We start from the raw sequence: 25714 nt of genomic DNA, 5'->3' as shown, positions 1-25714 counted from the left end.
CACATAGGGGCGTCCCTCCTCCTTTGCGGCACTGTACTGTATGGGGAATGCAACACCAGCGGCGTTGCAGGGAAAACATTGCGTGCGCGCTCCAAATGGAGATACGTACGATGGATGGTGGGTAAATGGAAAGCGAGAGGGACAAGGTATTTACTTCTACGCCAATGGAGATCGTTATGAAGGCGACTGGAAAAACGATTGTAAACACGGAAAGGGAATTTACGTTCATTCGACAGGAGAAAAGTAAATTTTATAGTAGAGAAGCCACGCCCCGGGGCCCCACCTATCCTCTTATCATGTTTTAGATATGAAGGGGATTGGATCAATGATACAAAGTGGGGATACGGTCTATTGACCTTTTCCGATAATTCAAAGTATGAGGGACACTTTCGGGCTAATTATAAGCACGGACTCGGAAAATTGACGAGTTCAGATGCTACTAAGTCGGGATTATTCAGCTATGGAAAACTAATAAAGGAGGAAGATTTTCAAATCGAAGTAGATCCTCTATTACAACAATCAAATGAATAGAGAGAGAGTCTTCGTCGATTTTTAATTAAATTATGTGTGTGCAAAAAACCCTTTCCTCCCCCTGGTTGTATTATAATATTAAAGGGCTCACCACGTGACTTTGTAAGCGTTGATTTCCATTGGATCGATATGAACGGCACGATCCTCTCCAATAACTTCTTCCTTTTCTTTTGCTAAGGACAATGACGTTGCAACGATCGATTGAATAGAGTTATGGAATATTTTCCCAAGTAAAATCTAAAATTACGTAAGTAGAATGGACTTTTTATTTTACACATACACACGTGACCCACTTTTCCTCGCGAGAAAGAACATTCGTCGCGTTGAATGAGAGGATATCGACAGTCGTATCCCTTTCGATGTAGCAAAAGGCCTGAAGTGGTCGTCTTTTGATTATTCATCAATCTCAAATTCAACATGTGAACGTCACAAGGAAGAGAATTAGCGAGACTAAGAGAAGGCATAAAGAGCGACGATTCGCTGGGCTGACGAAGTAGCAAATTGGTAATCGAATGCATGAGACGCATTTGCGAGAGATGAGCCAATAGGCTTGGATATTGAGTAGGAAGGGTTTGCTGGCCAGGATTCGGTGGCAAAGTCGAGTGTTCGAGAAGAAGTAAGAAATTGGAGGCGGTGATTTTGTTGTCCTTTACGCCTTCACCTAAACCTCGCGAATCGTCCTGCATAAGACGCCGATCAAGAACGACTTCCATATAGCCTAAAATACACTGAACGTACGATCTACCCCTCCTACATGATGACGTAGTACCTGTTTCTAGTGAAGAAAAGCCTAGAGGCTGCTTTGATAGGAGAGTGAGACGAGCCGAATTGTCTTGAATAAAAGCCATTGATGGCATTGGGTAGAAATTGGCTTGAAGAGGAAGTTTATCCAGTGTTTGACGTCTTTGGATCTGACCAAAAAGAAATTAATCAATGCAATGCAATTATTGATTTTTACATACCTGAAATCCATTTAGATCCGTGTAGAAGACTCGGTTTGAATTCTGAATAGCGCTGTTCATTCTCATGACCAGTTCAAAATTATGCGTTTCTCGTATGTCTACGCGATTATGAAGATGAAGGCTAAATCCGTCAAGACCTAAATCAATAATTAATTAATTAATCCTCTCTCTCTATTTTACTGTTGTCTACGTGCCAGATGATTGAATAAGACGAGTAGTCTGTGTTACATAGGGCAATTGAGCGACGACACTCTCAACCTTAAAGACATTAAATGTACCCCATATTTGGTTATCTAGAAATACGAACAAGGATTCCACTTGAGAGACGAATTGATGTTGCATCTTCTTGAACCGCCTATACAAGCTTCTATTAATTTATTAATTATTTCTGCCGCCGTACTCTGGCTGGTCCGTCCGGAAGAAAGAGATAGGCGCCACTTCGGTCTTTTGCATTTGTCGTTCCGTACGTCAAAAATTGCATGCCAATGTGAACGGAATCCTTTTCTCGTCTAACGAGCTTCTAGAAGTTAATAATATGTATAGAGGAAAATTAATTCATTGTCCTTTACTTCAATTAGTCCTTGGTTTTTGGAGAAAGACGCACTCAAAAAGTCGTTCTTTATGTTGATAGAACCTTGCTGACTGGTAATGTCAAACTCAGCTCTAAAATGGATCAGGTCTACTCTCAGAATATTCATCTAAGATATTCTTATACGGTTTTTGAATGTCCGTTGTCCCTTTGTATATGGAAACGGTGGAGGGATGAGTGTACTGCTTCCATAGGTCACCAGAATCTTTAGTAAGATAATAGACTTGAAATCCAAAGGCAGCAACTTCAACTGGAAAGCAAATCTATAGATACATCATCATCATCATCATCCATAATAATCGATGTCTAATTAATTAGTTAGAGCTCTACTTCGTATTTATCTTTTGATACAGAATTTGGAGTGGTCCAAACCAGATTGACTTGACTCTGAATAGGATTCATTTTTTCACATTTTACCTAAATAAAAATTAAGGTTAAAAAATTGAATTCTTCTACTTTCTTTGGTACAATAGCGTGAAAATCGGAAATTTGAAGACAAACAACTTGGTTGCGTTTTTGCTCCAACGAATTGTAAAAGTAGACAGCTCTAGAGATGATACAGAGAGAGAGATGACGTCATATACTCTAAAAATAAATCTTTGTACTGTGGAGATTCTGAAATTTGAATTGTTCTTGACTCTTGCAAAGAGTCTTGAAACTCTCTCACGTCCCCCTAAGAAAAGATAAGAGTAGAGTTACGTATATAAAGAGAAGATTATCTATTTTACCATTTCAAAATGTAACGAGTCTAAGAAGGACGACTTGTCTTTAGCCAAAAGAAATTGTGCTGATTGCTTGATAACGTTATGCGCTCCATTGAGCGCACTGAGAAGCCTATAGGATAAATAAATAAATAATTATAGTTAGATAATTGTTGGTGTGCACTGACTTGTTTCCGTAGTCAATGACAACGGCAGCTTTTGCCGTTCCCGTGACGGCGTCGTGATGCTGAAAAAGTCCCAAATTTCTCCTCGCGCCTGTGATTAGGTCAAAGAGTGAGGCAGAAGGAAAGGACGATGCCTTTGACTGATGATGCGATTCTCTTGTTGCAAACGAGAGAAGAATTTCAGCTGATCTCAAAGTCGATTCAAGAGTTCTATCAAAATTCTTGTAGAAAGGTCTGGACGTGTAATATCCGCTCCAATAGTGACTTTCCCTGTCTGCATAAGTATAGAAGTCGCCAGACAATTTTGGAAAAGACCCAGCTAAAAAAGAAATTCTTTATTGACTCACAAACTTATTCTTTCTCTGGAGTGGAGTGGTACCTGCCATGTCTTCTTGAACAGATTTAAAATAATCTGACAACGTTCCCCATTGAATTTTAGCACGCATTTCCGGGTTATTATTAATATGACGAAAGAGAGCCTATACACACATATAACAAATATTAATTAATTAATTAATTAATTAATTAATTAATAAAACCTCATAATTTGAAAATTGACGTTGTGCTCCCAAAGCGACGTCATAGCGAAAATCGTCGCCAAGGGGAATGAGTAGAGAGTTTGTCTTGTATAGTTGAGCCTTTTTTCTGTATTGGTCAACAAGCATAGAAGCTCTAAGAGAAAATATACAATAATATCATCATCATCATTATAATGATTATCATACCGTTCTGCTACATTTCCATCTGTGATTGGAACGGGTGCAATTCTCCATGGGCAACTCATTCCCCCTCCCGGAAGTCGTCTAAAGTCGAATTGACAGCAAATCTAAATAAGTTCTATTAAATAAAATTGAGAAATTAGAAGAAACTTGTTCTCGCTTTTGGATCTGGGCCACACGTGTGTGGAATGTCGTAGCTGTAAAAAGGCATCATGTGACAAAACATGTCCGTTGAAGAAGAGTGATCTAAATATTGATTAGGAATTAATTATTTAATCTGTAGTGCCTACAAAACGATCTATTCACTATAGGCCTCTTTTCTTCCATACACTATTTCTATAGTCTACTTTCCCTCCCAGACTCTATTTCTATAGTCTACTTTCCTTCCTCGACTATTTCTATAGTCTACTTTCCTTCCTCGACTATTTCTATAGTCTACTTTCCTTCCTCGACTATTTCTATAGTCTACTTTCCTTCCTCGACTATTTCTATAGTCTACTTTCCTTCCCAGACTATTTCTATAGTCTACTTTCCTTCCTTGACTATTTCTAAGGGTCTCTATTTGCATTTTCCAGTATAAACCTACCCCAGTTTTGTCTCCATTGAAATTCAAAATTTTGTTTCTGTGCCAGATATTTTTTGACGCTGTAATGAACTCGTTGGATGAGCATGAAATCAAAATCCATTCTCTTAAGAATGTAAGCCATCGTAGGACTGTGTCCAAATGGATCAATGGCCCAGCCATCTCGAGTAACAAACGACGGATCTAGATCATAAGATGGAAAAAAAATCAATAACAGATAGATAGATAGATAGATAGATAGATAGATAGATAGATAGATAGAAGTAAGAGAGTGTACTACTGTACCAATATTTTTCTGAAGCCATTCATGTCCTTCAATCAATTGATCAATCATTGCATAGTAGAATGTATTTGCTTCATCATTCATCACCCAACCTCCCGTCACAATTTCAAGTTGATGAGACATAATCAACTTTTTCATTTGATTTCTTTTCGCCTCTCCTTGTTCTTTCCACCAAAGATCCAAATACGAAATTTCAGCCCAAATAAATTTCCTCTGTGAATCCTCATTGAGAAAATTCAAAATGTTATTCAATATTTGTCTCGTTTGAGCTTGGTAGTATAATTCAAATGTTTTCAACCATCCTAATTAAATCAGTCTATTTTTATTTATGAGGAAAGGTGAGATATCCTAAAGAAGAACCTGGATCATTATGAGAATGAGGTACAACAAATATTTTGAGAGGTTTCTCTTTCCATTGATCCATATTGTAATTGATTTCAAAACCCTGTTTCCATACTCCACCGTCAACGTTTTCAAATGAAAGCAAATTATAGACGTCAATCATCTGTTCAATAATTAATGAAATGCCGTAGCTAAATTGTATATGATCTCTTTACTTGAACATCTGAATTTAATCCTGAAGGAGATTTAGCAAAATTGCAATCGTCTGATTCAAATTTGACGTTTCCCATTTTGATAGGCGATTCTTTTTTCAAATTCTTCTCGTCTCCATCATCGTTCTCTTTTCCTTTGTTCTTCGCTTCTGCGGCCGCATAAACGTCTTCGACTTGTTTCTTCGATATTCCTAGATCTTTTTCAAGCTTTTCGACCTCATTTTGAAGCTTAGATATTCGTTCCTACGAGCAAAAAAGGAGAAGGTAGTAGTCGCATGCCCGGATAAGAGCAAAGAACCTCCGTTTCCGGTGAAAGAACGATGTTTTTGCTATCGTCAGACGCTTCCCATAATAGGCGGGTGGAGAAAAAGACTATGGCGCCTGCGACGACGAAGAGAAGAAGGCGTAACTTTCGCATTCGAATAACGTTGTCCGGGAGGTCGACTAGATCACGTGATTCTTTCATTGCCAAGATGATCAAGGCTGTTTTGGTGTTCAATAACCACGGGAAACCGCGTCTATCGAAGTTTTTCGTACGCTACGTAAGTCGATTTATCACTTTCGTTGGTGAGGCTCCCTTCGAGGACCCGTACCCCCCCTGTAGAACGAAGATATGCAACAACAAATCGTTCGAGAAACGTTTCACTTAGTGAGCAAGCGAGACGATTCTGTCTGCAACTTTCTCGAAGGAGGATCGTAAGGGAGGGTAGGGTGGAGGTGGGGGAAGAAGAAATTAATTTTTTTGCCCTCGTTTTCAGTTTGATAGGTGGATCAGATTTTCGGCTAATTTATAGGCATTATGCCACTTTGTATTTCGTTTTTTGCGTCGACTCGTCGGAAAGTGAACTTGGAATCTTGGATCTAATACAAGTAACGCGTAAATAAACGAATGAATTACAGTAATCTGATTTGATTGTATAAGGTATTTGTCGAAACTCTCGACAAATGTTTTGAAAACGTTTGCGAACTCGACTTGATCTTTCACGTTGATAAGGTTCTTAGAGTAGAGTAGAGTAAGCATACCTGTGTACCTGTGTACCTGTGTCTTTTCTAGGTCCATTACATTCTTCAAGAAATGGTTATAGGAGGAATGGTACTAGAGACAAATATGACGGAAGTTCTCGCTCACGTTGAAGCTCAAACGAAACTTGAGAAACAGGAGACAACAGCCGTCTCATTTGTCAAGGCTGGTATGGCATCTGCTCCAACTCGTGCTATAGCCGCTGTCAATACATTGAAAGCTGCAGCTCCATTCAAACGTTGATCTTTTCTTTTCTATGCGTGTGTACTAAAGGCACTGTAAACGTGACGTCATAGTTTTTGCAGCATTCAAAGACAAAATGATTTTGTCTCTCAATAAAATGCTATACACATTTAGACCTAGGAGGGGATTAGAGGGTTAAGAGTAGGAGTCCTTCTCTCTCTAGATATATATATGCCTTGCCTTGGGTTGGTAGAATGTCCACATCTTCAATATTTGATGATGCTAATTGAAAGTTTCTCTCAAATTTCTCCCTACATGTATACTATATCATATCAAGGGAGGGGAGGGGGTAGAGTAGTGCTTACTCATCAACAAATAATGCATTGGTCCAACCCTTTTTCTCTAAGAGCTCAAGCAAATCCTATAGAAAGAACTTACTATAGTCTATAGTGTAGTCTCAGTCTCACGCTCTACCTTTGTCTTATGTGATTCTAATTGCAATGTATCAACAAGATGAAAATCATTTTGAGCAAGACGAACGGAAAGAGCCACTCTCAATCCCATACGTTTCACTTGCTTGGGAAGAGTGTATTCGTAAGATCGTGGAACTGGACCATGAACAACTCCACCTAAAATAGACAGAGAGTATGTATAGATAGATAGATAGATAGATAGATAGATAGATAGATAGATAGATGATGATGATGATGTCATCAGTCATTGTACCTTTTCTCCAATGAGGAGCTCGAATACTTCCCTGTCTTGCTCTTCCTGATCCTTTTTGTCTCCAAGGTTTTCGACCACCTCCTCTCACTTCTCCACGATTTTTCGTTTTTGCTAATCCCTTAATTTAAAAAAAAAGCCTCTCGAATTTGTTCTATTAATTTCATTTATTTACAGCTCGTCTTTTCGCCCGTTGCCACAGAACGACGCGATTGAGAATGTCGAGACGAGGCGGAGCTCCGAAAACGAAAGAATCTAGAAATACGGGCCCTTCTTTTTCGTCAGAAGTCAGTTTTTCGACGTAAATTTCGATTGGAGGCGAAATTTCGGTATCTAGACAGATAGAAAATAGGCTTGCCTGTATTCGATAACGCCTTACGGCTGATTTGGACGTTTTGTTGAGGAGCGATGACGGCGGAAAAGAATCGACGACTCGATAGACGAAATGCAGACGAAAACGCTTCTCCGCCGCCATTTAGAAGTCTAATTCCGCACCGAAGAAAGTTCATTCTGCACAAAATAAGCCGGTTTCGGCAAGGATAAACTTTGTTGTAAAGTGCGCTAAGAAGAGAGAAGGCGATTTTTCTTTCCTTACAAATTACAAGACTACAGTACAACGTTAGTTAAGCTTCAGTCATTTCTTCATCGCCATCTCCTGCAGCCATATAGGTTTCAAGTTCAGCGTCTAAAGTCTCCCTGGAAACGTCATTTCCACGACCACGCCCCCTGCCTCTACCACGCCCACCACGACTAGATATTCTCCCTTTTGTCGTCGTTCCTCTTCCTCCACGTGCTCCTCCACGTGCTCCTCTTCCTCCTCTACCTCCTCGTGTTCCTCCACGAATAAATGAAGATGATCTGCCTCTTCCTCCTCCTCCTCTTCCCGGTCCCAATGACTGACTGCGACCACGCCCACGCCCGCGTAACGTTGCACGTCCCCGCCCCCCTCCAACGATTCCACGACCGCTGCCACGTAAAACTCCTCTCGATCGTCCACTTGCCCGTCCACCGCGAGACGGAGTAAATGTTAAACCTGGTCTTCGACTAGTTTGAGCGGCAAAACGAGCTTTTTGCGCCGATTCGCGCACTTCCTGGCGTTGTTTGGCGCGAACTTGAGCGACGCGATTGAATCTGACGTCGAAATCCAATTCTTTCCACCACTTTTTTCCAATCTACGTTGCTTACCGATCGTTTAGCGTCATCGACGTTTTCGTTTTGAGTACGAGTCGACCCGTTGGAGCCATCGATTGTTGATCGCCCGACGTTACTCGCCGATTCATGTCTTTTTCTTCTTCAAAATACGGTCGGATCTCTTCTACTGACTTTTAAAAAGACGTCGAATCGTCGAAGAAGGGAGAACAATGTACGATTTCTTCGTTACAGACGGATTCGCTGGAGTTGAACGACTGCTAGGAGATTTGATTTCCCGTATAAGAATTCGACATGGCGCAGGTTTGTCGCCGGGCTACAGCCCGTCTGTTTACTCCTCTAACGATCGTTTTATCTTAGTTTGGCGATAAAAAGAAAAAGGAAACGATTCTGGAATTTACGAAGTTCGTAGACAAAGTCGTTCGCGTAAAATTTCTCGGAGGACGCGAAGGTTCGTTAAAAATCGCGATATCTTCTTCGAAATCGTTCGAACCTCTCCTGTGTTATTAGTTTCTGGTATCCTAAAGGGATTCGACCCACTCATCAATTTAGTTCTAGATGACGCGACCGAATATTTGCGAGGTAAAAAAGTGCGCACGCGCAATGCGGGAAATTATTGTTTTTTTTCTGATAATTATAGATAGCGAGGATTTGTCTCGATTGAGCGATGAAACGCGATCATTGGGATTAATTGTGTGTCGTGGTCCAACTGTTATTGCTCTGTGTCCAGCTGATTCAATGGAACAAATTGCTAATCCATTTTTGCAACAAGAAACTTCGTGATTTTTAGAAGACATTTAAATTGAACTGTAGCCTTCATTGTGTCGTTTACACATGATAGCGAGCAATAGAAATAAGATTCCATCCTAAAGAGAGAGAGAAAAAATAAACATTCAATGTCTCTTAACTGTGTACCTTAATCAATCCAGGAACTGATAACCAAAAATCATAATTGGGTAAGAGTTCTTTTCCAGTTGCTCCTCGTTGAACTTTCAAATAGATCATACCTCCAAATATGTAGACAGCAAGTAAAGAGAATGAACTAGAGTATATTGATAATTAATGCCATCATCGTTTGTATCTCTTTTACGCGTACACAATGAGAAGAATTGATCCAATAGATAGTTGATGATGACTTGATTTGACGCTACATAGTAACAAGACTGAGTGTCCATTCCATTGAGTGACTTCCATTGATGGTGATGAATCAGAGGATGACTGTCCACCACTGCAATAAGGAACAACGTAGACGTCGTCGTTGTCTCTGTAATAAAGAAGGAGAAGGAGATGAATAGTAGTAGTAAACACTATGAAGTAGAGAGAGCTGTAACCTACTTTTTGCCATTGGTGTTGACATAGAGAATTGCTGCAGTAAGAGGTGTTCCACCAAAGAGAGACAGAAAAGCGCAATTTTTATTCTCAATAGAGGTAAACGTCGAAACGGACGAATTGGCTAGACGACGACATAGAGACGTTTGCTGACACGAAGCTTCGTCAATAACACCGCAAGGATTGTATAACCACGTGACATCCTCCGCCGACGCTACGTAGTATCTAAGGGTTTCGCTGAGAATTAGGCACTATAAAAGTGAGATAGGATTCGTCTTCTTACGATTTCGAGCCAGAGCCCGTCTTTTCGAAGCTTTTCAAGTCGATTTCCACTTTTCTCTTGTCAGAGCAAGAGCAGGTTTCGTGGCCGGAGGCGAAGAAGGTCGCGGAAATAGAAAGAGAAAGGAAAAACGATAAGGAGCTGAGGAAAATCGCACGCATTCGCCACGTTCTCTTCTACTTCCGCAAAACTACGTATTTAGAAAGCCCGTACAATTCGTCATCACCTTGACCACCGCCCACTATATCTAAAAATCGTGGTCCGGTTCCTAATGGAGCCTCATTTTTATCTAAAAAAATTCGCTTATTTTCCGCTTGGAATAGGTCAATAGAGCTCTTATTTGATACAGAAAAATGTTTCCAATGCTTCCCTAGCCTTCAAATAAGCAAAGTTTTCGCGGCCCGGTTCCTAATGGGGCCTCATTTTCATCTGAAATTTTTTTTCTTGTTTTACGCTGGGAATCAGTCGATAGAGCTCTTATCTGTAGCAGAAAAACGTTTTCAACGCTTCCTTAGCTTTCAAAAGAGCAAAAATTTTCGCGGCCCGGTTCCTAATGGGGCCTTATTTTCATTAAAATTTTTTTTTGTTTTACGCTGGGAATCAGTCGAATCATGTCTTCTCTCAGGGCAGAAAATGTTTTCAACGCTTCCGTAGCCTTCAAAAAAGCAAAATTTTCGCGGCCCGGTTTCTAATGGGGCCTCATTTTCATCTAAAACATTTTTGCTTATTTTAAGCTGGGAATCAGTCGAACGATCTCCTGTCTGACGCAAAAGAATGTTTTCAACGCTGCCTTAAGCTTTAAAAAAGTAAAATTTTCGCGGCCCGGTTTCTAATGGGGCCTCATTTTCATCTAAAAATTTTTTGATTATTTAACGCTGGCAATCAGTCGAAAGATATCCTATCTAAAGGCCAAAATGTTTTCAACGCTTCCTCAGCCTTTAAAAGAGTAATATTTTCGCGGCCCGGTTCCTAATGGGGCCTCATTTTCATCTAAAATATTTTTCGCTTCTTTTACGCTGGGACTCAGTCAAAATATGTCCTATCTAATGCACAAAAATGTTTTAAACGCTGCCTCAGCTTTTAAAAAAGTAAAATTTTCGCGGCTTGGTTCCTAATGGGGCCCCATTTCTATCGAAAAAATGTTTTCTCTTTTTTACGCTAAAAATCAGTTGATAGAACTGTTATTAGACAGAAAACATTTTCGGTTTAGCCGTTTAATAGTGGCAATGACAAATAAATAAAAAATTGACCACCGCCCACGACTACATTGAGGACTACGCAACTAGACAGCCCGTATGTTATCAGTATCAGTCAGGTTTCGTCATCAAGCGCGTCGATGACGAGTCTTTCCTTCATTTTATTAGCTTTTTTTCGTTTTTTAATAAAGTAGACAATTGCAGTTGAATATCCAGCGACGCACAAGAATCCTACGTAGGATTAGTTGACAATTAAATAAATACATGAGACATACCTGAGACTGCAAGACCAGAGAAAACGACTCCATAGGCAATTTTGAGAGGAGTAAAGAGTTTTGCCTTCAATTCATCTGTTGTATTATCTGAGGCAACAGCAATCTAGATAAAGAATTGATTATTTATCTAATGATGTATAGAGAGAGTATGCTGCTCTCAACCTCTTCAGCCCAAAACAAGGGAAAATACATAGAACGAATGTTCTTCAAGTCACTATGTAAAAGCATCAATCAACTAATGAAATCGTCTAAATCCCTGGCACCTTAGATGCTCATTTTGATCGATTTTCACATTCATTTGAAGTCGCTTTGCTGCTCTAAGCATAGCTCCAGATAACTATAAACATGAGAAGATTAGATAGTATATGACCTACTGGTACTACTTACAGGTTCTATGTCCATATAGGAGTCGTGCTTCTCTCGATTGGGTACAAGTCCCGTGACATTGTGAAGTAATCCAATGTCACTGTCCAAAAAATGTGGTTTTGATACGTATACGGGAGCATTGAGAGGAACGACTGTCGTAAGATTGGCTATTCCATCCGGTCCAAACGAATAAAAAACTTTATTCGCCGGATTTCGTTTTGCACTTGCCAATTCAAAATTGGGAATTGAATAGCGATACAATTCAATTCCATTCAAATCTTGATATGATGTAAAATTGAAATATCCAGTTCGAAATAATTGATCAACAAAGACGTAGACTGGACGATCCTTAGAAAGGTTTGGTCCAAAGAAATAGCCTTCTGTACCCTTGATTTCATTTGCTTCATCACCATCCCAAAAAGGTAATATAGACATTCCTTGATACGTCACATATTCACCAATATCTTTTCTATTGACAACTCCTGTACGAACAGACGATGAATTACGTGGATCTGGAGTTGTCACGTTTGTTTGAAAGGCAAATTTTGTTGGAATATTCTTGTCAAAACGATGAAGAAATTTCAAATTTGAATCCGTACGTCCCCAAAGGAAATCGTAGACACTTTGAGTGGTGAAAAATGATTCTTTGGGAATCAGTTTAATTGCTTCATTCAATATTTCTTGTTTCCATTTTGACTCTTTCGATAAAATGACAAGCAAAATCATTTTAATGACATTGATTGTTGTCACTTGGTCTTTAGCGACGTCACCAGACGATCGGTTTGCATCAGAAACAAAGTAATCTTTTTCCAAATAACTCACAATGCTTTTATCCTTTGACCAAGAGACATTCACTTTCTCCTTATACTCTCTAATAAACAAACAATACAAATCATACATCATGAGTACATCCTCCTACTGTTAGTGTACCTATAAGCATAGGGACCCCTTTCGACGAAACGAGGTTTTGCACCTTTCGACACATCATCGGCATTTTGTAAATCAAAAAAATAGAAATTGGTGTAAACGGGAGTCGTAGGAGACGCCCACTGCTCTTCCAATGCACTTCCATTCGTCAAAACGTCTTCCTACCGTTACAAGACTCTGATCGACGGTAAAAAAGAAGGATTTCTAATCGATTTACGTTGTTCAATTGCCATTGGACGAAAGCGTTCACGCCAAAATAAGCGCCAACGAAAACGAGCGACAAGACGAGACCAATCGATCCGATAACGACACCTTTTCGCACGGAAGACCATCGACGCTTCGGGCAACAAGTCGACGTGTCTCTATCTTCGTCGTTTATCGAAGAATAGCCGCTCTTCTGCGACGACATCGCCAACTCACGTGAGCAACTATCGTGCGAGCACGCGCAGTCACTAAAATCGCAAAAGCGACGAGAAAAGAAAGCCGAAAACCGAAAAACGCGCGCTAGGAAAAAGCGTCGTCGTCGAAATGGGGTACACAAACGGAAGTGAGGCCCCTCGTTGGGATCATCTCGAAAACTCGACATTCGAAGCTCTATGGCCTATTCCGCTGCAACGGCAACAACACTAAAGGTATAAAAAGGCCGTACACAAAAGCAATCGCTTCGAAAAAGCCCCTCCCGCGTCGCGAAACACAAAAACGCCCCATAAAGGCGTCGCTGTCCTGCGTACGTACTTCGCTCGCTCCATAAACACCGCAAACGTCTTCGTGTGGCAGAAACTAACCCGTTTTCACACGAAAAAGAGCCTATCTCGAAAGACACGCACGAGCGGTGAGGCCCCTCGCGAGAAATCGTCGAAAAATACAACTTTCCTACGGCGAAATCGCGCTTCGAAAACACGTCGCGCCGCAATTAAACGAATAAAAACGGGTAGCCAAGCCACGCGTAACGCGCAAAAGCGTAAAAGCAAACCAGAAAACGCATTTATCTCTCAAAATCTCTTTAAACGCTTTACGAGCTAAACCGCGCAAACGCCTCCATTCGCTTCGAAGTAAAACGCTTTCCTTGAGACGCGAACGCTTGCCAACGACACTCAAAACGCCAAGAAACCAAAAATAAAACAGGAGAATCGCGCCAAATCAGGCAATTTAGGGTTAGGGTTATTGTTAGTGTTGGGGTGAGGAGTTAGGAGTTAGGGTGAGTGGTCTCGGGTTAGGAGAGCACAAACTCGGTCCCTTCCTGCCATTAACGTCCCCAGAGCCCTACAACCTATTCTCTTGCATAGGAAATCGTCTTTGCATTTGAGAGACCGGCCAATGACCAACCAGTCCGTCCGGAGTGCTCTGCCCGTCCGAAAGGGGGGACAATCTCTCTCCTCTTTTTTTCTTTCGGATGGCTGTCAGATAAGTGGATGGACACCTTACTTTTCGTATGGTGTTTGGCTTTGTCTTGTTCCTTTCTTTTCAGATAGGATACGTCAACTAGACCATTGGTCCGTCAGTGTCGTCGTAGAAGGGTAGTCCCTTTTATTTGTCTTTCTCCTTTTCAGGATTGGACTTTTTTTTGGCGAAATTGGACGCGGGTCGTTGGAATGAGTGTAACGTTTTCTTACACATTTTTTTCTCCCGCCCGTATTATTTACCTTAGATTTCTCTATAGGTATGCCCGGACTCGTCGTCACTCCCTAGGGATCGTCGCCAACGTTGACTTTCGTCGATGCCAGCCCCCCAAGGTAAGTAACGTAGATAGTAGAGATCGTTTTTCAACGATTCCCTAACATCTTATCCTCCTATTTAGAAGGACAATCGGCGCCCTGGAAGTTTCCTAACAAGGTGAACCTATCTTCAAATTTCCGGCCGTATTGTTTACCTTGGATTTCTCTCTAGGTATGCCCGGACTCGTCGTCACTCCCCAGGGATCGTTGCCAACATTGACTTTCGTCAATGCCAGCCCCCCAAGGTAAGTAACGTAGATAGTAGAGATCGTTTTTCAACGATTCCCTAACATCTTTTCCTCCTATTTAGAAGGACAATCGGCGCCCTGGAAGTTTCCTAACAAGGTGAACCTATCTTCAAATTTCCGGCCGTATTATTTACCTTAGATTTCTCTATAGGTATGCCCGGACTCGTCGCCGCGCTTACGTCAGACGATCAAGAAGCTCAGATATATAGACACCCCACACTATTTCTACTCTAGTCAAGAATAAAGCCACTGTCCCTTGTTTAGTTCTCTGAATTCCTAGTTAGATCCTCCTGCACGCAGTTCCCTCTCCCTTTTTCTTCTGCGTTTTCATCCCCTATAGAGAGATTGAGACTTCATCGACTCTCGATGTTTTATAGAGAGTCGATGAAGGCCTCAATTAGGCGTTTGAACGTTCGAAATTGCGAACGTCCCAACGTTCAATCGTCCAACGGCGTAACGTCTCAGCGTTTTAAACTTGGATTTTTAGTTGAGGCTAGGTTAGTTTGAAGTCTCTGCACACAGTTCTTCTGCGTTTTCATCCCCTATAGAGAGATTGATACTTCGTCGACTCTCTATATAATGATCGAAGTCTTCATCGACTGTCGATGAAGGCCTCGATTATTCGTTTGAACGTCTGACGTTTGATCGTCCAACGGTTTAACGTCTCTGCGTTTTAAAACTTGGATTTTTAGTTGAGGCTAGGTTAGTTTGAAGTCTCTGAGTTTCAGGTTCCCTGCTGGGTCTTTTTGTAGTCTCTTTTGTTTGAGCTAGGCCCTTCTTCAGCCTCTGAGCCTTTCTCGTCTGTAGTCTCTTAGTTTTAGCCGCTGTTTAATTAAGACCTTTCCTTTGTTTAGGTTCTTTTGTTGAATGCTGTGCGTGATGTTGCGTCATCACTTGGGTTTCTGATCACGGCGACGAAGAACGCTTTTGGAAAAAGCGTTCAAGATCCGGCTATGGAACATCTTCGATCATGCGCCAAGGTACAGTTTTAAAAGTTAGTTTAAATTTCATTTTATTATCTGACAATTAGACGATGGTTGCGAATGTTTCGTCCCTTCTTAAAACCGTCAAGACGGCCGAAGACGAAGCGGCTCACGGCGTTCGCGCTCTCGAGTCGGCGATCGACGCAATCTCCGCTCAACTTGAAGAACTCACATCGGATAATGAACCGACTCGCGATGCTGCACCAGAAGACGTCATACGTGTCAGTAAGGGTGTCACTATAGCGACGGCGAAAGCGGTCGCTGCGGGAAATTCCGGTCGTCAAGACGACGTCACTGCGGCGGCGAATCTCGGTCGAAAGGCAATTATTGATATGCTACTGACAACAAAGGTGAGAAAGCGAGAGATAGATAGACAGATAGATAGTTCAGGGTTCTGTCCACGTGGGTCAGTGAGCTTCTTGACGCATACTGTACTCGTCTGTGGCCGACTCATGCGCCTTATTTTTCCACCCATACACTAAAAATTGCAAAACGTTTTGATGCGCAAAAACGATCGCCTACGTTTTGATGCGCACAAACGATCGCCTAAGTTTAAGACGAGAGAACCAGGAAACCACTGTTACGTGCGACAACAGAGGCCTTTTTAGATATGAGATAGAATTTCATAAGTCTTATATCGTGTCTTTTAGGCGGCTGCAGCCAAAGCTGAAGCAGTTGAAAGTGGACATCGATCGATTACAGCGGCAAAAGAATGCACAACTGCATTCCGTTCTCTTCTCGAACTCGTTCACTCGGTAATAAAAATATTTAAAATTAAAATTGGACGAGTTATCTTTCGTTTCAGATTCTCCTGAAGCCTTCTCACGATAAGAAACAGAAGCTGACCGTCTATTCAAAAGAAGTAGCATCGTGCGTGAGCGAAGTCGTCCAATCAGCGGAAGTTCTCAAAGGAAACGATTGGGTCGATCCGACCGATCCCAACATCATCGCCGAGAATGAATTGCTCAACGCTGCGGCGTCGATCGAAGCGGCGGCGAAGAAACTAGCCCTTCTAAAACCGCGCGAGAAGAAACACGAAGCCGATGAGACGTTGAGTTTCGATGAGCAGATCCTGGAAGCGGCGCGCGCCATCGCCTCAGCGACAGGCGCTCTCATCAAATCGGCGACGGCGGCACAACGAGAATTAGTCGCTCAAGGAAGAGTAAGAGAAGAAACTAGCATCTTTATATTAATTTAATTGAGTTTTAGCTTCGTCCTGGCGTTCCTGGTTCCGATGATAGCCAATGGGCCGAAGGTCTTGTCTCAGCGGTACGCACACTTAGTATTCCTCATTAAAATTCGAGGGTTGTTTTCTTTAGGCTCGTCTTGTTGCAGCTGCTACGCAGTCTCTATGCGAAGCGGCCAATTCCGCTGTGCAAGGAGTGAGCAATACGGAGAAGCTGATTGCTTCGGCGAAGGCTGTCGCCTCGTCGACGGCTCAGCTTCTCGTCGCATGCAGAGTCAAAGCTGATGCCGACAGCGAAAATTCAAGACGCTTACACGTGAGGGAAAATCCCCTAAGGGGGGCTGGATTTATTATTATTTGGGGTGTGTGTATAGGCGGCCGGTTTTGCGGTTAAAAAAGCGTCGGAGAACTTTGTGAAAGCGGCGGCGCGATCGGACGAACAAGAGGAGGATGAGGAAGGATTTGCTATTAGTAAGGGAAAGATTGGCGGTATGCGGCAAGAAATCGAGGCTCAGGAGCAAATTTTGCGCAAGCGGCGTGAAGTGGAAGAGGCAATGAAGCAATTGAAGAGAATCCGTCGCAATAAATACCAACAGGAAGAAGGGGACTAAGCTATTAAAGTGATCAGTACTCAGGGTTTTTTTTTGTTGTTTTCTTTGTTTACGCTCTGTTGGCTGTTGCTGCTGAATGGGATTTTGCTTAGGTTAGGACGGGGGGAGGGGGTGATGACACTCAGTTTTTTTCTTATTCTTCTTGTGTTTTTGTCTGTTGTTCGAAACTAGATGGAATGAACGCAATTGTGCTTTCATTTTTGTAAGCTAACCAGCTTTCAAATTTTTCTAATAATTCCTGTAGAAGGTAAGATAATGCGCCATAAATGCCCGGATAAGACGACCACCGCCCCCATTTTGCAAGATTTGGAAAATGGGGGCGATGGTCATCTAATCCGGGAACTTGGAACAGTCATATATACGTGGGAGCAGTGGGAGCGCAAGAGCTGAGCGCAAGAGTATGCTTCAAACATGAAACACGTGGCACAAATTTTTATTGACAAAAATCAAGACCTGGCTAATCTACTGACATACTCTCTTTCTGTCTGACGTCATTTGACACCTAACTCATCACACCATACATTAACTAACACAGAACAAGGACGGTTCACAAACTAGAGATCAGATGACAAGGGGAATTTCTCGGCTATTGAGGTTGTCTCGGTTACCGTTTTTTCCTTCTTGTTGACGATGACGTTGATTCCAATTCCCCATTTGGGAAGGGATTTCCATGTCTCCAATCTCTTTTCCCACTTCTTTCTTTGCTCAATATTCTTCGCCTGGTTCATTCTCTTTTCTAAATACTTTCCGTATTTTTCAATGTAGTTTCGATTCTTTATTTGCTTAAGTCCTTCGTCGATACTTTTGGGATTCACTTTGAATTCAAATATCATTGCGAAGTGTGGTGAAATGAGGACCACGTCCGCTCTAAATCCTCCTTCAAGATACTCTTCAGATCCTATATAAGACGAATTTGGCCCAACAACATTTATAACAGCAAAGTATATTGAGTGATAGAATCCTTCCTTTTCTCGCATTGCTTCACCCTCTTTGTCTTTCGATTTCGTAGCATGAGCAGGAATGCCCTCCACCACAGTGGCAAACGTCTCTGCAAATGTAGGAATATCTCCCTTTACCAGGGCGATCCGCATTTCTCTCAGTTTAGCGGCAGTAGCGTTATCACCATACAAATCGAAGAGAACATCTTCAGTAAAGTGCTGCCGCACACTTTCATTTGTGAAAGCAACGCCTGATTCGTTCTCGGAAGTAAGCCGACGCCGAAGAATACCAAGCTCCCACAGTAGAAGCCGCATTTGGCTATCAGTGGGGTTCTGCAAAGATAAAAGACTGTCACGCGTCCTTGATCTCCTCGGCACTTCTCCGCTCAGTAATTCAGAGAAACGAACGAAATCAACAGAATCGACAACACGACTCAGTAGCGTAGGCCAACCCGTCGAGTCATAAAAGCCAAATTCTTTCTGAGTCAAAAACTCGTTGATTGAATGTGGATGATAGACTTGAGTGGCAGGGAGATTCTTACGACCCCAATTGTATCCATCGTAATATTGCGTGATTTCATCCATCAATTCCACCTCTTTCATATTCAGCTCTTTGGCAATAACCTTAATTTCAGGAGAATACGTCGATGTCACTTCTTCTCGAGTGAATCCAAGAATTGCGCCAAGATCAGGGTTATTGTCAATATCTTCTAGGTCATTCAAGCCAGAATGAATACTCAGTTTTGCCAAATACGAGATTCCGGTCATAAAGCGGAACCGGATGATACGATGGGACGCTTTCAACTGTCTGTAGAAGCTTGACAGTAATTTTTGGCACGCTGTTGCCAACTCCACGTCATCCCAATTGGCGACAATTGGTGAATCATACTCATCAACGAGAACGACAAGCTCTTTTCCTTCCTTAGCACAAGTTTTCTGAAATAATCTGCGGATCATTGAAATAGGATTGGGCGGATATCCGGGAGTAGAAATCTCAACCCCCTTATGATCAGCAACGTCAAGCAACTAAATAAAGTAAAACCGATATCTATTAGCATGCATTGCATCATTCAAAAGATTCTCACCAACTCGACTAAAGATGACTCGACCTTCTCAATCGTAGTCCCACCAACCTCACTCATATCCAACTTTATAACGGGCCATTTATCCCACGTCACCTCCGGATCATTGTAAATTGCCGTTCCTTTAAACGCTTCCTTGTTTCCTTTGAAATATTCTTCCAAGGTGTTCACAAGAAGACTCTTTCCAAAGCGACGAGGTCGATTCACAAAGAATCCACAACCAGGCTTGGTCGTTTTGACGAGACGTTTGATCAAAGGCGTTTTATCAACGTAGATGCAGCCTTCGTTAGGAAACCGACACCCCTTGAATATTGTTCTTTCATCGTCGCCATTGGAAACAGAGGAGAAATATTTCTTCTGCTGCCGAGTCGATTGCATTTCTAATAATATAAATAACATTATTATATTGATTTCTATGGAGCATTTAATTAGGATAATGTATGCTGCCGCGCCTTCCTAAATTAGTATACTAGATATCTCACCTGGAGTCAAATGGAAGGCAATGGAGGAGAGAGGCAATGACATAGGGGAGCGAGCTTTTCCTCGAAACGACATCCTAAAGAGAGGAAAAAATTGTAGATGTCAGTCGGAAAGAAAGAAAGAGTGAGTACAGATCAACTCACGGACACGTGCGCGAACCAAAAGACGCTTTTGGCGGCATATCGGGGCGAGCTGCACCACAAGAGAGCAAACGTCGGGCCCCCGCAACACTTCTCCACTGCCGCATATGTCGCACTAACTGACGGATCATTTTCAAGTCGACTGGCGAAAGAAGAAGGAAGAGAAAAAATCATGAGGGCCCCCAATCGTGCGATTCGAAAGGAAAGCTTACGCAAGATCGTTCGCGAGCGTTGTACAGCGTACGGAAAGTCCGAAAAGAAGCTACCGAAAGGCGAAACGCGTAGATCGACCTTCGACTGGCGTCACGGGACCTCTTTGAGGCTCTTTCGTCACAAGTCACAAGTATAGCTATATATAGCGATGACGTCGACGAAACAGAGCTGCAGTGGCTATTGTTACGACAGTCGTAACTGCACCTCTGAGGCTATTGTTACGCCAGTCTAGCGCACTATAGAGTAGAGATCTTATAAAGCGTTTTTCCTTTTATTCTATTTTATTTATTAATTCTATTCCTTCTATTTTTTTTCTCATTCTATTTTATTTATTTATTCTATTCCTTCCATTTTCTTCTTTATTTTCTTTCTTTCTTTATTCTATTCCTACATTTTTCCTTTTATCTATTTTATTTATTTATTTATTCTATTTTTTCATTTTTTCCTTTTATTCTAGTTGATTTATTAACTTCCATCCTTCTATTTTTTCCTTTCATTCTATTTCATTAATTTATTTTAATCCTTCCATTTTTTCTTTGTTAATTAATTAATACTATTCCTACATTTTTCCTTTTATTTATTCTATTCCTAATTTTTTTCTTTCATTCTTTTTTATTTATTTATTCTATTCCTTCTATTTTTTCCTTTTATTCTATTTTATTTATTCAGTTTATTCCTTCCATTTCTTCTTTATTAATTCTATTCCTTCCATTTTTTCATTTTATTCTTTTATTTATTTATTCTATTCCTTCCATTTTTTCATTTTATCCTTTTTATTTATTTATTTTATTCCTTCCATTTTTTCTTTATTAATTCTATTGCTTTCATTTTTTCCTTTTATTCTTTTTTATTAATTTATTCTATTCCTTCCATTTTTTCCTTTTATTCTATTTTATTTATTTATTCTATTTCTTCTATTTTTACCTTTTCTATTTCATTTATTTATTTTATTCCTTCCATTTTTTCTTTATTAATTCTATTCCTTCCATTTTTTCTTTATTAATTCTATTTCTTCCATTTTTTCATTTTATTCTTTTCATTTATTTATTCTATTCCTTCCATTTTTTCATTTTAATTTTTTTGGTAATTTATTCTATTCCTTCTATTTTTTCCTTTTATTCTTTTTATTTATTTATTTTATTCCTTTCATTTTATCATTTTATTCTTTTTTATTTATTTATTCTATTCCTTCCATTTTTTCATTTTATTCTATTTTCTTTATTTATTCTATTCCTTCTATTTTTTCCTTTTATTCTTTATATTCTATATATTCTGAGCTATCGCGGCATCCCTGGATGACTTTATAGTGCCAGAGATAGAGAAGGAGAGGGTTAGCTATGCAGCGATAGTTGCTATAGTGCGTTAGAACGACTGTCGTAACTACAGCCACTTCGACCTGACTGAAGTGGATTACAATGCCGACGTCATAAACATATATTAAAAATCAAGGTTTCGTAGTAATTACAATGTGAAATAGTGCATGAATGGTTTGAAAAGCATTTCCGTGCAAAATGAACAACGTTTTCGCATGGCCGTTACATGCATGCATCCATACATCCTTCCAAACACTATTCCCCTATAGGCTCGTTCCTTCCATACCCTATTCTTATACGGTCTCTCCTTCCATACACTATTTCCATAGGCTCTCTCCTTCCATACACTATTCCTATAGGTTCTCTCCTTTCATACACTATTCCTATAGGTTCTCTCCTTTCATACACTATTCCTATAGGCTCTTTCCTTCGATACACTTTCAATGGAGCCTCTCTAACAAATTACCTCCAGTCTCCAGGAACTCGTTCCCTCCGTTGTAATAGCCCACTCCCCGCCGCATAAATGAACAGATTGTCCCTTCTGTTCCTCAGACCTTGTGATCGAAATACTTCTCTTTCACAAAGATGGCAGCATATTGGCTGCCAATAAATTATTTGATAAATAACCATTACAAATACAAGTGTCAGTGAATACCATCATTGTTCGTACATAGTAAGACAAACGCCTGTAATAGTGAACTTGAGGTAGACAATCGTCTCAAAGGCCGGATCAGGGGGGCAGCGGATCGGCGATAAGTCTCATTGAGCAGCTGCTGAGTAGACGTATTTGATGAGAACTATTGGTCTGGCGGCGCTCAACGGTTCTTCTTCTACATCCACTTCATTTTTAAATCTACACACATATAATCAATGTCAAATATTTCTCTTTGAATCTATAATTACTTTATTGTCTAGAAGAGACTGAAGCAGATTTGCTGCCACCGTTCCTCCAGCTCGAAAATTTACTTCTCCTTCGTATGATCAAACGGTATCAAAACTGTAGATACTGATAGCACCTTTTTCTGCCAAAAAATCAATGAATACAAATGGAATAAGTGTCAGTGATTACCTTCACTGTACACTCCTTGTAAAAATAATCGATCGCATGTAATAGAGAATCGTCGAAAGCATCTGAGCAACGGCACGGCAAACTCATCCATTCATGATGGGTATCTAGACACGTCCGATTAACTTGGTGATGGAGCGAGTGGCCCGTTCTTACCAGAAAGTCGTCATGCAAAGCGCTTGTCTAACGAACGCAGAAGCCGAAAATCGTCGAATCAGTCCTAAATTGCACACAAACAAGTCGAATTGGCACCTTTATCGATAAATTCTGGCTTACAGCGTGTAAATCTTCGGCACGTAACGAGAACGAATGCGAAATCCTTCGCTGCATGAGGCGCTTGTCGATCGCGAAAAGAGCGAAATCGTCGCTCGAAACGCCGAAAATCGTTCTACATCGATCGCTGAGTAACGAAAACGTCCGGACGAGTCATTCTTCGTACCCGCCGTTGAGAACGTAAGGAGAAAACCTCGCCGTCTTCGCTTTTATCGATGAGCACGCGCAGTGCTATTAGGTGATCACGCGCAGCGATAAACGGAGCCAAAGCGGAAAGAAGATGTCGAAACGAAGACGAAGAACGCAGCGCGCTAGCACCTTAAGCAAGTGGGGCCCCCAATGGGGTACTCGAAAGGAGATGAGGCCCCTCGTTGGGATCTTCGCTGCTATATGAAGAACGATGAAGAAACGAAGCTAAACGGCCTATTTCGCAGCGCCGGAAACAGCGACGAAGGTGAGAAAACACCCAAAGGGACGCGATCGCTCTCCTCGCCTAGGTACTCCGCGCGGACTAAAAACACCATCGAGGTCATAGCACGGCGCTAAAATTACCTTTCGCACCAGAAAAACTGCTCCCTTCGCGAAAACGCGAATATCGCTCACGTAGGTGAGGCCCCTCGCAAGAAATAAGTGACAAAGGAACCGTTTCTACGCCCAAATCGCGCTTCGAAACCACAACTCGCGGCGCGAAACCGACCAAAAAATGACGGCAAAGATCGCAGTGAGCAGAAAAAGCGCAAAAACAATCGAGAAAAATCGATTTTATACCACAGGTCCTCAAAACGCCGCAAAAACCTAAACCGCGCTCACGCTTTCATTCGCTTCGAAATAAAACACTTTCTTTCAGCAGCTTTCGCCTTCATAAGCAAAAAATAAACGCCAAAAAATCAAAAAAGGAACAGGAGAATTGCGCAAAATGAAACATTACAGAAAACAATTGAGCAAACAAAACCTACAACAATCAAAATGTCCTTATTTGTTACTTTTAAACAACAACCTATAAAAAATTAAAAACTTAAAAAATCGCAATTTTAAGAACCTTTTATGTTTATATAGGTAAACAAGCACTCCCAAAAAGTAAGAAAAACGTGGGTGCCTGTGGCGGCTGATTGCACTTATCGTCACCACATTTACCAAAAAGCAAGCGCCGCCTACATCAAAAACGCATGCATAAATCACGCCTAGCTCAGCCTAGCTAAGCCCAGCTTAGCCCAGCTAGGCCCAAATTAGCCCAGCTCAGCCCAGCTAAACCCAAATTAGCTTAGGGTTAGGGTTAGGGTTAGGGTTAGGGTTAGGGTTAGGGTTAAAAGGTGTACCCACTTGGGTGACCCTTAATAACTCCTTAAATATTGAACGTATGACGTCATGCATAGCATCATTTAAAAGGAAATTTAATAAGCTTTTGATTGATCCTATATTTGCTGTGCAAATTATTTAGTATAAAGAAGTTATCAAGGTTTTTGTAAAGTCACTTTTTTTGGGTGATTTTTTTTGGGTGAGTGGCCGTTTTTAAAGAAATTGGGTTAGGGTTAGGGTTAAAGGTGTACCCACTTGGGTGACCCTTAATAACTCCTTAAATATTGAACGTATGACGTCATGCATAGCATCATTTAAAAGGAAATTTAATAAGCTTTCGATTGATCATATATTTGCTGTGCAAATTATTTAGTATAAAGAAGTTATCAAGGTTTTTGTAAAGTTACTTTTTTTGGGTGATTTTTTTTGGGTGAGTGGCCGTTTTTAAAGAAATTGCTTGTAAACCCTTTTAGTTATAAGTGATTTAAAAATTTATATTGTAGTTGTTAGCCAAAAGTGGTTTCTCTAAAAGTGAAGTCACAAAGTGGTTGGTTGATGTTAGGTATTTAAAGTCTTAGGGTTAGGGTTAGGGTTAGGGTTAGGGTTAGGGTTAGGGTTAGGGTTAGGGTTAGGGTTAGGGTTAGGGTTAGGGTTAGGGTTAGGGTTAGGGTTAGGGTTAGGGTTAGGGTTAGGGTTAGGGTTAAAAGATGTACCCACTTGGGTGACTGGGTCATATGATACACCGTTAGATAGAGCTTTCAAAGAGCTTTCGAATGGACCTATATCTTCTGTACAAATTCTTTGATTTGAAAAAGTTAATGACAAGTGATACACCGTTGGAAAGAGAATGAAAAGAGCTATTGAATAGACCTATATCTTCTGTAGAAAATATTTGACTTAGGGTTAGGGTTAGGGTTAGGGTTAAAAGATGTACCCACTTGGGTGACTGGGTCAGGGTTAGGGTTAGGGTTAGGGTTAGGGTTTAGGGTTAGGGTTAGGGTTAGGGTTAGGGTTAGGGTTAGGGTTAGGGTTAGGGTTAGGGTTAGGGTTAGGGTTAGGGTTAGGGTTAGGGTTAGGGTTAGGGTTAGGGTTAGGGTTAGGGTTAGGGTTAGGGTTAGGGTTAGGGTTAGGGTTAGGGTTAGGGTTAGGGTTAGGGTTAGGGTTAGGGTTAGGGTTAGGGTTAGGGTTAGGGTTAGGGTTAGGGTTAGGGTTAGGGTTAGGGTTAGGGTTAGGGTTAGGGTTAGGGTTAGGGTTAGGGTTAGGGTTAGGGTTAGGGTTAGGGTTAGGGTTAGGGTTAGGGTTAGGGTTAGGGTTAGGGTTAGGGTTAGGGTTAGGGTTAGGGTTAGGGTTAGGGTTAGGGTTAGGGTTAGGGTTAGGGTTAGGGTTAGGGTTAGGGTTAGGGTTAGGGTTAGGGTTAGGGTTAGGGTTAGGGTTAGGGTTAGGGTTAGGGTTAGGGTTAGGGTTAGGGTTAGGGTTAGGGTTAGGGTTAGGGTTAGGGTTAGGGTTAGGGTTAGGGTTAGGGTTAGGGTTAGGGTTAGGGTTAGGGTTAGGGTTAGGGTTAGGGTTAGGGTTAGGGTTAGGGTTAGGGTTAGGGTTAGGGTTAGGGTTAGGGTT

General features: G+C 41.2%; 9 protein-coding genes and 1 long non-coding RNA gene across 14 annotated transcripts; 4 read left to right on the top strand and 6 right to left on the bottom strand.

Annotated features, from left to right (window-relative positions):
• The first annotated feature begins 40 nt into the window (after nucleotides 1-40).
• On the top strand, nucleotides 41-531 carry LOC136196013 (radial spoke head 1 homolog). Its single transcript, XM_065985504.1, has 2 exons — nucleotides 41-243; nucleotides 306-531. Exons 1-2 carry the CDS (start codon nucleotides 41-43, stop codon nucleotides 529-531), a joined length of 429 nt encoding a protein of 142 aa, XP_065841576.1.
• Nucleotides 468-5537, bottom strand: LOC136196166 (alpha-mannosidase 2-like). 3 transcript variants are annotated; one of them, XM_065985670.1, is made up of 23 exons: nucleotides 5406-5537; nucleotides 5111-5350; nucleotides 4914-5058; nucleotides 4556-4855; nucleotides 4274-4453; nucleotides 3848-3933; nucleotides 3694-3794; nucleotides 3508-3640; nucleotides 3348-3447; nucleotides 2972-3287; nucleotides 2811-2916; nucleotides 2688-2755; nucleotides 2551-2629; nucleotides 2413-2499; nucleotides 2209-2345; nucleotides 2063-2156; nucleotides 1894-2010; nucleotides 1801-1848; nucleotides 1688-1751; nucleotides 1494-1630; nucleotides 1301-1442; nucleotides 825-1249; nucleotides 468-768 (listed from the first exon to the last, which is right to left on the bottom strand). In XM_065985670.1, exons 1-23 carry the CDS (start codon nucleotides 5523-5525, stop codon nucleotides 619-621), a joined length of 3375 nt encoding a protein of 1124 aa, XP_065841742.1. In that variant the 5' UTR covers nucleotides 5526-5537; the 3' UTR covers nucleotides 468-618. The 3 variants fall into 3 exon arrangements, with proteins under 3 accessions (XP_065841742.1, XP_065841743.1, XP_065841741.1); XM_065985671.1 differs by having other exon boundaries at nucleotides 1894-2013; nucleotides 2811-2907; XM_065985669.1 differs by having other exon boundaries at nucleotides 469-768; nucleotides 1894-2013.
• A 25-nt stretch (nucleotides 5538-5562) lies between these two features.
• Nucleotides 5563-6484, top strand: LOC136196161 (AP-3 complex subunit sigma-2-like). Its single transcript, XM_065985663.1, has 5 exons — nucleotides 5563-5649; nucleotides 5712-5803; nucleotides 5866-5977; nucleotides 6030-6101; nucleotides 6162-6484. Exons 1-5 carry the CDS (start codon nucleotides 5581-5583, stop codon nucleotides 6369-6371), a joined length of 555 nt encoding a protein of 184 aa, XP_065841735.1. The 5' UTR covers nucleotides 5563-5580; the 3' UTR covers nucleotides 6372-6484.
• Nucleotides 6341-7584, bottom strand: LOC136196159 (large ribosomal subunit protein uL4-like). Its single transcript, XM_065985661.1, has 7 exons — nucleotides 7414-7584; nucleotides 7210-7367; nucleotides 7038-7155; nucleotides 6786-6940; nucleotides 6677-6732; nucleotides 6552-6622; nucleotides 6341-6487 (listed from the first exon to the last, which is right to left on the bottom strand). Exons 1-7 carry the CDS (start codon nucleotides 7541-7543, stop codon nucleotides 6396-6398), a joined length of 780 nt encoding a protein of 259 aa, XP_065841733.1. The 5' UTR covers nucleotides 7544-7584; the 3' UTR covers nucleotides 6341-6395.
• A 12-nt stretch (nucleotides 7585-7596) lies between these two features.
• On the bottom strand, nucleotides 7597-8473 carry LOC136196160 (chromatin target of PRMT1 protein-like). The gene is made up of 2 exons (XM_065985662.1): nucleotides 8220-8473; nucleotides 7597-8165 (listed from the first exon to the last, which is right to left on the bottom strand). Exons 1-2 carry the CDS (start codon nucleotides 8312-8314, stop codon nucleotides 7658-7660), a joined length of 603 nt encoding a protein of 200 aa, XP_065841734.1. The 5' UTR covers nucleotides 8315-8473; the 3' UTR covers nucleotides 7597-7657.
• Nucleotides 8460-9090, top strand: LOC136196162 (U6 snRNA-associated Sm-like protein LSm7). The gene is made up of 4 exons (XM_065985665.1): nucleotides 8460-8486; nucleotides 8544-8634; nucleotides 8694-8765; nucleotides 8824-9090. Exons 1-4 carry the CDS (start codon nucleotides 8478-8480, stop codon nucleotides 8964-8966), a joined length of 315 nt encoding a protein of 104 aa, XP_065841737.1. The 5' UTR covers nucleotides 8460-8477; the 3' UTR covers nucleotides 8967-9090.
• On the bottom strand, nucleotides 8797-13011 carry LOC136196157 (lysosome membrane protein 2-like). Its single transcript, XM_065985658.1, has 11 exons — nucleotides 12774-13011; nucleotides 12560-12717; nucleotides 11651-12500; nucleotides 11527-11600; nucleotides 11426-11477; nucleotides 11264-11366; nucleotides 9796-11219; nucleotides 9519-9737; nucleotides 9280-9447; nucleotides 9099-9225; nucleotides 8797-9049 (listed from the first exon to the last, which is right to left on the bottom strand). Exons 1-7 carry the CDS (start codon nucleotides 12963-12965, stop codon nucleotides 11104-11106), a joined length of 1545 nt encoding a protein of 514 aa, XP_065841730.1. The 5' UTR covers nucleotides 12966-13011; the 3' UTR covers nucleotides 8797-9049; nucleotides 9099-9225; nucleotides 9280-9447; nucleotides 9519-9737; nucleotides 9796-11103.
• Nucleotides 13012-13060: 49 nt separating this feature from the next.
• On the top strand, nucleotides 13061-17510 carry LOC136196158 (talin-like). 2 transcript variants are annotated; one of them, XM_065985659.1, is made up of 13 exons: nucleotides 13061-13188; nucleotides 13843-14154; nucleotides 14217-14289; nucleotides 14355-14389; nucleotides 14444-14516; nucleotides 14582-14616; nucleotides 15374-15499; nucleotides 15550-15852; nucleotides 16153-16257; nucleotides 16308-16664; nucleotides 16712-16771; nucleotides 16822-17004; nucleotides 17063-17510. In XM_065985659.1, the coding sequence occupies exons 5-13, from the start codon at nucleotides 14501-14503 to the stop codon at nucleotides 17297-17299; spliced, it is 1422 nt and encodes a 473-aa protein (XP_065841731.1). In that variant the 5' UTR covers nucleotides 13061-13188; nucleotides 13843-14154; nucleotides 14217-14289; nucleotides 14355-14389; nucleotides 14444-14500; the 3' UTR covers nucleotides 17300-17510. The 2 variants fall into 2 exon arrangements, with proteins under 2 accessions (XP_065841731.1, XP_065841732.1); XM_065985660.1 differs by having other exon boundaries at nucleotides 14671-15499.
• A 206-nt stretch (nucleotides 17511-17716) lies between these two features.
• Nucleotides 17717-20290, bottom strand: LOC136195955 (uncharacterized protein in vnfD 5'region-like). The gene is made up of 5 exons (XM_065985436.1): nucleotides 20152-20290; nucleotides 19943-20081; nucleotides 19802-19875; nucleotides 19323-19699; nucleotides 17717-19263 (listed from the first exon to the last, which is right to left on the bottom strand). The coding sequence occupies exons 2-5, from the start codon at nucleotides 20068-20070 to the stop codon at nucleotides 17854-17856; spliced, it is 1989 nt and encodes a 662-aa protein (XP_065841508.1). The 5' UTR covers nucleotides 20071-20081; nucleotides 20152-20290; the 3' UTR covers nucleotides 17717-17853.
• Nucleotides 20291-21349: 1059 nt separating this feature from the next.
• LOC136195805 (uncharacterized) lies at nucleotides 21350-23063 on the bottom strand. 2 transcript variants are annotated; one of them, XR_010671952.1, is made up of 7 exons: nucleotides 22971-23063; nucleotides 22808-22919; nucleotides 22688-22751; nucleotides 22535-22638; nucleotides 22369-22487; nucleotides 22121-22318; nucleotides 21350-22065 (listed from the first exon to the last, which is right to left on the bottom strand). It is a non-coding gene; the product is annotated as an uncharacterized lncRNA (long non-coding RNA). The 2 variants fall into 2 exon arrangements; XR_010671951.1 differs by having other exon boundaries at nucleotides 22808-23060.
• Nucleotides 23064-25714: the final 2651 nt, after the last annotated feature.

Source organism: Oscarella lobularis, chromosome 15, assembly GCF_947507565.1.
Source record: "Oscarella lobularis chromosome 15, ooOscLobu1.1, whole genome shotgun sequence".
In the NCBI taxonomy this organism is placed as follows: domain Eukaryota; kingdom Metazoa; phylum Porifera; class Homoscleromorpha; order Homosclerophorida; family Oscarellidae; genus Oscarella; species Oscarella lobularis.
Note: the sequence above shows the minus strand (reverse complement) of the source record. Positions and strands in the feature narration are given on the sequence as shown.

What these genes read in the sequence shown, in the direction of transcription:
- LOC136196013 (XM_065985504.1), top strand. Translation starts at nt 41, where the DNA reads ATGGGGAATGCAACACCAGCGGCGTTGCAGGGAAAACATTGCGTGCGC. An exon ending in GTTCATTCGACAGGAGAAAA is followed by an intron (nt 244 to 305) that starts GTAAATTTTATA and finishes ATCATGTTTTAG; the next exon opens with ATATGAAGGGGATTGGATCA.
- LOC136196166 (XM_065985669.1), bottom strand. Translation starts at nt 5,525, where the DNA reads ATGCGAAAGTTACGCCTTCTTCTCTTCGTCGTCGCAGGCGCCATAGTC. An exon ending in TTCTTTCACCGGAAACGGAG is followed by an intron (nt 5,351 to 5,405) that starts GTTCTTTGCTCT and finishes TTTTGCTCGTAG; the next exon opens with GAACGAATATCTAAGCTTCA. An exon ending in AAAACCAAGGACTAATTGAA is followed by an intron (nt 2,014 to 2,062) that starts GTAAAGGACAAT and finishes ATTAACTTCTAG; the next exon opens with AAGCTCGTTAGACGAGAAAA.
- LOC136196161 (XM_065985663.1), top strand. Translation starts at nt 5,581, where the DNA reads ATGATCAAGGCTGTTTTGGTGTTCAATAACCACGGGAAACCGCGTCTA. An exon ending in AACTTTCTCGAAGGAGGATC is followed by an intron (nt 5,804 to 5,865) that starts GTAAGGGAGGGT and finishes CCTCGTTTTCAG; the next exon opens with TTTGATAGGTGGATCAGATT. An exon ending in TGATCTTTCACGTTGATAAG is followed by an intron (nt 6,102 to 6,161) that starts GTTCTTAGAGTA and finishes TGTCTTTTCTAG; the next exon opens with GTCCATTACATTCTTCAAGA.
- LOC136196159 (XM_065985661.1), bottom strand. Translation starts at nt 7,543, where the DNA reads ATGAACTTTCTTCGGTGCGGAATTAGACTTCTAAATGGCGGCGGAGAA. An exon ending in AACGGGCGAAAAGACGAGCT is followed by an intron (nt 7,156 to 7,209) that starts GTAAATAAATGA and finishes TTTTAAATTAAG; the next exon opens with GGATTAGCAAAAACGAAAAA. An exon ending in GGACATTCTACCAACCCAAG is followed by an intron (nt 6,488 to 6,551) that starts GCAAGGCATATA and finishes ATCCCCTCCTAG; the next exon opens with GTCTAAATGTGTATAGCATT.
- LOC136196160 (XM_065985662.1), bottom strand. Translation starts at nt 8,314, where the DNA reads ATGAATCGGCGAGTAACGTCGGGCGATCAACAATCGATGGCTCCAACG. An exon ending in TCGATGACGCTAAACGATCG is followed by an intron (nt 8,166 to 8,219) that starts GTAAGCAACGTA and finishes TTTCGACGTCAG; the next exon opens with ATTCAATCGCGTCGCTCAAG.
- LOC136196162 (XM_065985665.1), top strand. An exon ending in ATTTCTCGGAGGACGCGAAG is followed by an intron (nt 8,635 to 8,693) that starts GTTCGTTAAAAA and finishes CTGTGTTATTAG; the next exon opens with TTTCTGGTATCCTAAAGGGA. An exon ending in CGCGACCGAATATTTGCGAG is followed by an intron (nt 8,766 to 8,823) that starts GTAAAAAAGTGC and finishes TGATAATTATAG; the next exon opens with ATAGCGAGGATTTGTCTCGA.
- LOC136196157 (XM_065985658.1), bottom strand. Translation starts at nt 12,965, where the DNA reads ATGTCGTCGCAGAAGAGCGGCTATTCTTCGATAAACGACGAAGATAGA. An exon ending in CCTATATGGACATAGAACCT is followed by an intron (nt 11,601 to 11,650) that starts GTAAGTAGTACC and finishes TCATGTTTATAG; the next exon opens with TTATCTGGAGCTATGCTTAG. An exon ending in CCTTGTTTTGGGCTGAAGAG is followed by an intron (nt 11,367 to 11,425) that starts GTTGAGAGCAGC and finishes TTCTTTATCTAG; the next exon opens with ATTGCTGTTGCCTCAGATAA.
- LOC136196158 (XM_065985659.1), top strand. An exon ending in TTCTCGAACTCGTTCACTCG is followed by an intron (nt 16,258 to 16,307) that starts GTAATAAAAATA and finishes CTTTCGTTTCAG; the next exon opens with ATTCTCCTGAAGCCTTCTCA. An exon ending in AATTAGTCGCTCAAGGAAGA is followed by an intron (nt 16,665 to 16,711) that starts GTAAGAGAAGAA and finishes ATTGAGTTTTAG; the next exon opens with CTTCGTCCTGGCGTTCCTGG.
- LOC136195955 (XM_065985436.1), bottom strand. Translation starts at nt 20,070, where the DNA reads ATGATCCGTCAGTTAGTGCGACATATGCGGCAGTGGAGAAGTGTTGCG. An exon ending in TGCCTTCCATTTGACTCCAG is followed by an intron (nt 19,700 to 19,801) that starts GTGAGATATCTA and finishes TTATATTATTAG; the next exon opens with AAATGCAATCGACTCGGCAG. An exon ending in AGTCATCTTTAGTCGAGTTG is followed by an intron (nt 19,264 to 19,322) that starts GTGAGAATCTTT and finishes TACTTTATTTAG; the next exon opens with TTGCTTGACGTTGCTGATCA.